The sequence below is a fragment of the Bos indicus x Bos taurus genome, chromosome 6, assembly GCF_003369695.1.
Source record: "Bos indicus x Bos taurus breed Angus x Brahman F1 hybrid chromosome 6, Bos_hybrid_MaternalHap_v2.0, whole genome shotgun sequence".
Lineage (NCBI taxonomy): Eukaryota > Metazoa > Chordata > Mammalia > Artiodactyla > Bovidae > Bos > Bos indicus x Bos taurus.
The window spans coordinates 84,393,080-84,402,231 of NC_040081.1; the positions used below are offsets into that span (position 1 = coordinate 84,393,080).

The 9,152-nt window shown below is 35.3% G+C and overlaps 1 protein-coding gene across 2 annotated transcripts in view; it reads right to left on the reverse strand.

Annotated features, from left to right (window-relative positions):
- LOC113894345 (UDP-glucuronosyltransferase 2B4-like) overlaps positions 1–6,124 on the reverse strand; it is a 26,206-nt gene extending 20,082 nt beyond the window's left edge. For both annotated transcript variants that reach the window (XM_027544652.1, XM_027544653.1), the window contains exons 1-2: positions 5,363–6,124; positions 4,399–4,547 (exon numbers count right to left, since the gene is read on the reverse strand). In XM_027544652.1, the coding sequence (XP_027400453.1) occupies positions 4,399–4,547; positions 5,363–6,092 (879 nt within the window). In that variant the 5' untranslated portion in view covers positions 6,093–6,124. The remainder of the gene's footprint in view (positions 1–4,398; positions 4,548–5,362) is intronic.
- Positions 6,125–9,152: the final 3,028 nt, after the last annotated feature.

Below are 9,152 nucleotides of genomic sequence, written 5' to 3' on the forward strand. Positions count from 1 at the left end.
TATTCACTATTCTGTACCTGAGATCTCTATTATTTATTTACTAAGAAGAAATGCAAATTTGTATCCTTAAACAACATTTCTCCTGTTCTTCCACCTCTCAGTCCTGGCAACTACCATATTACTCTCTGTTATTACAAGTTTGGCATTTTTAGATTTCATATACATGAATATCTTACAGTATTTGTCCTTCTCTGTCTTTCCAAAAGATAAACAAAATAGAAAACCTTTAGTTAGACTAATCAAGAAAAAAAGTGACTCAAATAAATAAGATTAGAAATGAAATGGAGACATTACAACTGATACTTAAAATTAGATAGGATCCCGAGACTACCATGAATAATTATAAGCTAAGAAATTATTAATACATATATGAGAAGAATGGAGAACTTAAAAACAGAACCTACCAAGACTGAATCAGGAAGAAGTAGAAAATCTGAACAGTCCTAATAAGTAAAGAATTTGAATTGGTAATCAAAAACTTATCAACACACAAAGGGCCCAGGGCTGATGGCTTCACTGATGTATTCTATGAAATATTATAGAATAATTAATGCCAGTTCTTCAAAAATCTTTAAAAATTAAAGAGGAGGGTAGGAACATTTCCAAACTCATCCTACAAGGTCATCACCACAATCATGATACCAAATAGATAAGGACATTGCAAGGAGATAAAACTAAAGTCAATATCCAGATTGAATATTATGCAAAAATTCTCAACAAAATATCAACAAGCCAAATTCAAGAGCACATTAAAAGAATTATATACTAAGACCAAGTGAGATTTATCTTTGTGATGCAAACATAGAATGAACTATAAAATAACTTGATTATCTCAACAGATGTCCAAAAAACATTTGACAAGATATGACATTCTTTTATGATAAAACCCTCAACATGTAGGGTGTGAAGGAACATACCTCATAATAAAGAACATATATAAAAACCCAAAACTAACATTATACTCAAGCAGTGAACACTTGAAAGCTTTTTCTCTAATCAGAAACAAAATAAGATGCCTAATCTCGCTATATAGAATTCAGTTTCATTACTGTGTACTAATAATGAAACATCTGAAAAAAAACTATCCATTCACAACAGCATCAAAAAGCAAGAAAATACCTAGAAATAAATTTAATTAGTGAAGTGAAAGATCTGTACAGTGATAACTATAAGAAATTGTAAGAAATAGAAGAAAACATAAAAAATGGAAAGGGCATCATGTGACATGGACCAGAAGACTAATACTGTTAAATGTTGACATTATCAAACCCAAAAGAATCACACCTTGGAAATTTCATATTTACCACAAAGTTCAATTATCAAATAATAGTGTACTGGCCCCCAAATAGACACATAGACCATGGAACAGCATACAGGGTTCAAACTAATATTCAACAAGGGAGCAGGGGAGACAAGAACACCAATTGTGGAAATATTAGTCACTTTCTTTTCTGAGAAAACTGGATAAACATATGAAAAAAACAAAAAAGCAAAAAACGAGACCTCTATCTTATACCACTCACAAAACAACTCGAATCAATGACTTAAACATAAGACCAGATACCATAACATCCCTAAAAGAAAATATAAGGATAAAACTCCTTGACACTGGTCTTGAAACTGATGTTTTTTTAAATGACATCAAGACCACAACAAAAGGAAAAAATCACAAGTGGGACTACAACAAGCTTAAAAGCTTCTGCACAGCAAAAGAAATAATCAACAAGACGAAAATGCGATCTACAGAATGGAAGAAAAGTTTTGTAACCATATATTGAATGAGGGGTTAAGATCCAGAATATATGCACAACTAATACAACAAAATTCAAGTTAAAGAATGGGCAGATGAACAAAATAGACACTTTACAAAGAAGATTTCCAAATGGTCACCAGGTATAGGAAAAGGTACTCAACATCAGTAATCATCAGGGAAATGTATTTCAAAATCACAATCAGATATTACCTCACCCTTATTAGAAAGTCTATAACCAAGAAGAGAAAAGTATTGTGAGAATGTGGAGAAAAGTGAATGCTTGTACACTCTCAGTGGGAATGTAAATTGGTTTAGCCCTTATGGAACATAAATTGAAGGTTCCTAAAACAATTAAAGATAGATCTATTGTAAGATCCAGCAATTCTACTTCTGGGTATACAGTCAAAGGAAATAAAAACAGGATATTGAAGAGGTATATGTGCTCCATGTTGACTGCAGCATTATTCACAATTAGCTAAGGAAGAAACTTAAGTGCCCACCAATGGATGAATTATTTAAAGATGTTCATAGATACAGAGACATGCACACACACACACACACACACACACACAAACAGACACACGTGCTCAGAATGAAATGTTATTCACCCATGAGAAAGATGGAAATCCTGCCATTTTCGACAAAATGGGTGGACCTTGAAGACATTATGCTAAAATGTGTGCTGTCATTTTAATCCTTACTCTATCCTATTATCAAATAATACACTATGATATATATCCTGAAATTGTAATTCTAGCTTATGCTTTTTTAATCTTCAAGAAAACTGTGATCTTATTATATTTGTTATTTTCTAAGTAAATATTTTATTGTATCTGATTTAGCATAATCAAGCATTTCCTAGTGGCTCAGATGGTAAAGAATCTGCCTGGAGTGCAGGAAACCAGGATTTGATCCCTGGGTCGAGAAGATCCCCTGGAGAAGGGAATGGCTGCCTACTCCAGTATTTTTGCCTGGAGATCCCATGGACAGAGGAGCCTGGTGGGCTACAGTCATAGTGTCACAAAAAGTCAGACATGATTGAAGTGACTTAGCAGCAGCAGCATTTAATATAAACTTTTGTAATGTTAGGAATTTTTAAGGTTTTCACGATCAGATGAAGAAGATGAAATACTAAAGTATTTTTGTAGGTTTTAAGGCTTTTCACCACAGCACTAGCTAAAATAAATGCCTATTTCCAACAATATAAATGAATGTACATATAAATGTATGTTTTTATTCCCAACCCAGAGATTTATTTAAATTTATTTAAAGTGAATCGTCCTGATTCATGTCAATGTATGGCAAAACCACCACAATAATGTAAAGTAATTATCCCCCAATTAAAATAAATTAATTAATTTAAAATAAAGGAAAAAATGAGTTAATGTGATATCTCTGTGAACACCGTACTCTAGTTTTCACTCATTATTGTCTATATCTAGCAATAATCTGCTAAATGGTCTCTTCTTACACTTCACCATTTACAGTCCAACCCAGTGACTACATCTTGCTTTTAATTTTTAAATAATATATGACTATCTCTTTCTCAGGGCTTTAGTCATAGCTCAGTCGGTAAAGAGTCTGCCTGCAATGCAGGAGACCTGGGTTCAATTCCTGGGTTGGGAAGATCCTCTGGAGAAGGAAATGGTAACCCGCTCCAGTATTCACACTGGAGAATCCCATGGACAGAGGAGCCTAGCAGTCTACAGTCCATGTGACTGCAAGAGTCGGACACAACTTAGAGACTAAACCACCGCCGTCATCTCTTCCTTTCTTAATCCTTTCAATATTCTTCCCAATGGCCCTACTAGATGTTTCAAATGTTTATAATTATCTGTTTCCAACTTACCTCTACAGCATCATCTTCTTCTTTATTCAGCCTTTTTCTATCTAGACTAAACTTGGACTTTGGGCAACTGTCATTACTATTCCACCTACCTTTCTTTTATATCTTCTTCCAACTGAGCTAAGAGGGAAGCCCATATCTTCTTCCACCCCTGCCCTATTCCTCTGTTTATTCCTGAGCATCCTTCAGATCTCCTAATTATCTATGGATCAGAGATACTTTATATGATTCATGCTGAATATTTCTTTAGCACTCTGGTCTTGCCATATTATAACATTTTTTACAACTTGATTGTGTTTTATCATTCCAGGTGGACTGTCAGGTGGTAGAAACTGTGCCTACACCACTTGCCTATATTAGCACTCACTTCTGGAATATGCTATATACAAAATTATCCTCTAATAATGATACAATTATAATGTAACTTATTATAGTGAGATAGGATGATTGGGTGGCATCACCAGGTGATAATGTAACTATTATTATTCATACAAATATATATTTTTATACAAAAATATGTGTTCTTTAATGAATGATGCTTCTCTATGTGTTGAATAATGAAATTGTAATTTAATTGATGTATTTTCAAAGTGTCCCATGTTCTCTAGTTTATTCTGTAATGATAATGAAATTCAGATAGTTGTGTTGATACAGAAATACATCACTTTCTAGGTGGAAGGTCACTTTATCCAGGTTCCCATATCTGACTACCTGTAATCAAACGTTCTAAATAAACAATACAGAATGTTCCTATTGAAAACACAGAGTTCACAAAGAACAACAAGGAGGAGTAGGTGACCTTAGGCAGGGGCTTGGCAGGTTTGCAGTGGAGCCCTCCAACAAATTCAACATTTGGTAGTTGTGGACGAGGAAATGAAAAATCCCAGTAGCTTCGAATGAGCCACATATCAGCTTTCCCCATTGTCTCTGATAAGGTAGTAGGTCTTCCTGAAAGTAAAAAGAAAAACAACAACAAATGTTTGATCAAATGAGACTACTGTCATGTGTGTATATAAGATAATTTTTGTAAAGGAACTTGGGATGTTGTGGCCAAGATGTTTGAATGTGTCTGTTGCTTGATAAATATATACCGTAGCATAGTATAGGATAATAAAGTATATCTGGAATACATCTGTTTCTACACAAGCAGAAACAATTTCTAAAAGCTAACTGGATACTTATACTACAAATATGTGTATAACTCTCCATGTACATGTCTTCATCTATCAAGACAGTTTATGAGATTCGTAATGACTTTAAGTTAAAAAAAGAAGTTTTGTAAGTTGGATAGTCACTTGCAGATGTCCTGGGTACTTCAGTCTGTGGTAAATGACTTCCTGGTATCTGATATGAGTAATGGGCTTTACCCTACCCTATAATTTAAGTGTTTGCATAATATTTGTTAGATTGAGGGTCATTTCATATTTTTATTTCACTGTTTCACTTATTTGAGATAAATTTTTGTGAATTTCTATTTAGACAAACTCAACTTCCAAGGCACTAGGATAAATATGAGTTAATGCTACCAACTACAAACATGACTTACCTAGTAGTTTGGTTGCTAAGTGGTAACTGACTCTTTCAACTCCGTGGACTATAGCTCAACAGGCTTCCCTATCCATGGGATTTCACAGGCAAAAACACTGGAATGGAATGCCATTTCCTTTTCCAAGGGATCTTCCTGACCAAAGGATAAAACCTGTGTCTCCTGCATTGGCAGGTAGATTCTTTACCACACTGAGCTATCAGGAAGCCCAACTTACCTAGTACTTCACTGTAAAACTGATTCCACTTCTTCTCTTTGTATGTCATAAAGAAAAGGTCAAAGTAAAGTGCATATAACATATTTTTTATCCTCTCTAAGAATGTCATGCGATCACTTAATTCTGAAAACATAACAGGTACATAAGATGGTGGGAATGGAAGTCTTCCGCTCTTCTTCTCAATTATGTGGCCAGGTGAGGTGTAATGACTGTACACAAATGGTATTTTAAGTAATTCAGCCAGCAATTCACCACAGGGTCCAACAGCATCTGCAATAAGGATATCAAACCTTGATTCCTGCAGTTTTGTCATTAATTTCTTGTTGGAAACAGCATCTTCACACATACGTAAAGCAATATCAAAAAATTCCCAAAATACATTTTTCACTGTTGAAAGATAGGACCAAAAGGAATCTTTCGCCACATACGTCATTTCCTCAAGAATACGTTCCATAAAATTCTCATAATCACTTTTTGTTAAAGATACAGGAAAAGTTTCAAATTTCATAGTAGATGGTTTGCTGGAATTAGGAATAGTGGAAGCTGAAGATATCAGAACAGTCACCTCATGACCCCTCGTGACAAGTTCCTCCAGAATTGTCTTTATATTCAACCAGGGACTAAATTCCACTGGCCATACCAGCACCTTTCCACAACTCCCACCGCTAAAGTAGCAAGTCAGCTGTAGCAGCAGCAGAAGCGAGAGCCTTTTCATAGACATGTTGCTCATATGCAGTCCTTTAAAATTAATTACTGTAAACTTTTGCTATTGCTCAGGCTTATATCCAGAAGTCATCAACCAGAAGTTAAAGTATAACTCCTATTCCTTAAAAAAGTAGATTACATGAATAGTCAGCAGATGTGGAAATCAAGTGAAAAGGCAAAGTGCAGAACACTTCGAGATTATACAGTGTGTTTAGTATTCATTTGCCAGTGCTGTCACCCATCTTGTACACACACATCAATTATATTCTGTGAGAAAGAAGACTAACTAGTGTAAAACAATAGCAAGTGAGAGGCTCTTGAGTCTGCAGTCGCTTTGACACAGAATTAGAGATAAGGTGACATCAACAAGGTAGAGGGTTATGAGGTCACAACAATTGTGTCCCGCACAGAAACAGCAAAAACAATAAATGACCAAGTGCAAACCCATGTAAAGTATTTTGGGAAAGTTCTGGACTAAAATGAAAAAGCAGCAGAAATCCTGCAGTTTGCAAAGACTGAAGATGTGTGTACCGATTTTTTTAGTGTAATGTATTAATACTAAAGATATCAATTAAGTTTGACTGGTCAATTGTATAATTTATGATCACTATTGCCATACTGATTTTTTTGTCTGAATGATCTGCCTACTGATGACAGTGGGGAGTTAAAGCAGAAGGAGACGACAGAGGATGAGATGGTTGGATAGCATCACTAACTCAATGGACATGAGTTTGAGCACACTCTGGGAGATGGTAAGGGACAGGGAAGCCTGGTGTGCTGTGGTCCATCAGGCAAAGTTATCAGGTTGATCAGCAAACATAGGAAAGCCCACCATAGGGATCTCATGGCAGATGGCCTCGTAAGTGCCGCTGGTTCCACCATCAGTTATAAAGCCTTTGGTTTTTGGATGACCTAGCGTTGAGTGACTTTCAGTAAAATTATTAATTATAATTCAGAATAAAATGAGAAATGGGCATTATAAGGCACTGTAAAAAGCAATGTTTTTAAGATAACAGATGGTTACACACAGGAAACTGCATTTAATCAGCAGATGAATGGATAAGAAAGCCGTGGTACATATACACAATGGAGTATTACTCAGCCATTAAAAAGAATACATTTGAATCAGTTCTAATGAGATGGATGAAACTGGAACCTATTATACAGAGTGAAGTAAGCCAGAAAGAAAAACACCAATACAGTATACTAATGCATATATATGGAATTTAGAAAGATGGTAACAATAACCCTGTGTACGAGACAGCAAAAGAGACACTGATGTATAGATCAGTCTTATGGACTCTGTGGGAGAGGGAGAGGGTGGGGAGATTTGGGAGAATGGCATTGAAACATGTATAATATCATGTATGAAACGAGTCACCAGTCCTGGTTCGATGCACGATACTGGATGCTTGGTGCTGGTGCACTGGGACGACCCAGAGGGAGGGTATGGGGAGGAAAGAGGGAGGAGGGTTCAGGATGGGGAACACAGGTATACCTGTGGTGGATTCATTTCGATGTTTGGCAAAACTAATACAATATTGTAAAGTTTAAAATAAAATAAAATTAAAAAAAAAAAAAAAGAACACACAGCCAGAAACTCCTGTCTGCTGGAGAGATAAGTGAAGACTTCATGAAAGAAGTGCTTTGTCACTTGGACTTCACAAGTGAATTCAAGATTGGCAGATGAACAACTTAAAGAACACCCTGGGTAGAAGAAACCACCTATGCATAAAAAGGGGGCATTCAGAAATATATTCTCTAGAAGATTAAGGAAGTCATTTAATCTGATAAGAATGGTGTCAAGATCACACAAAGGGTAATGGTAGTGACTGTGGAACCAAAGAAAAGAGAATCTTCATTTTATTAAGAAATATGCTACCTATTCATGGAAATGATGTGGATTCTATTTCTGTAGAAGATGGAGAGTCACTGGTAATAAATAAGGAGCAGTTATTTATCAGTAGTATTTAAAATACTCCTACACAGGAGAACCAATAGGTGTAAGGAAAGCATTCAGAGGTAGAACAATAACCCATTAAGCTACTCACTGTTAGAGGCAATTATAGGCAAAATGAAGAGATTTTAATTTTGGGCATAAGGGAGGTGACCATGTAAAATACAGTGCCAACTATGATATGTTTTCCTTCTCCCCTCTAGTGTTGGAAGTAAAAACACAGAAGTTTTCTTTCTGAATGCCTTTATAATAAACACTTGATAAGTTTATTTCCTATTGAAGTACTATCACTCTGCTCAGCTGTTAATCATGTTTTTAGGATTTGTTCTGGCAATATTTACCAAGAAGGTCATTCTAGGGGAATTCAGTTATACAGATGAGTATTGGGTACTAAGGTGTCTGGCTTTTTGTCATCATGTCTTCATAGACCTTGTTACGGTAACAAAAATACCTTATTCAATGAGTTTAAAGTTATAGCATTAGAATTCAAGAGATTAAAAGATAACTAGCTAAACGTCTTCCATATGGCATATAAGGAAGAAAGGATGTGTGATCTTAAGCAACGAAAACTACTAATGCTCTGACACCAGTAGGAATACTTACATTTTACATACTTTTTACTGTATTCAATCAGCTATGGAATATAATCATGACCATTCACACATGATGGCATAGACAAATGATGTTTACATTTATAAAAGAAGACTTTTTTTTTGTAATTTCTAAGTATCAGTAAGGCTGTTGTAAAAGTTCCAACTTTGTGATAATAAAATTGATCCAGAGGACCATGAACATATTAACAGTGAACCACAAAGGAGTGAGAGTGGCAATCTGTAGTTTCTATGCCCAGTACAAAAGTAAGGTATGGGTTTTGGAATTCCCAATCAATTCTCATACACTGGGTTATAATTTATAGTGTTTAACCTCTATTTGCTCTGGGACTGTAAAGTAACTCTACCAGCAAAGAAACAGCATAGGCCATTAGGAGAAGATTACAATATCAGAAAACAAATTATAAAAGTAGTTCAAAATATACAAAGACCCCAGGGGAATTTTATGTATTAGAAAATAAGGTACCACTCTATTTTATGGAGAAAGAGGCTGCTGAATCTTTTCCATGCCACTTTC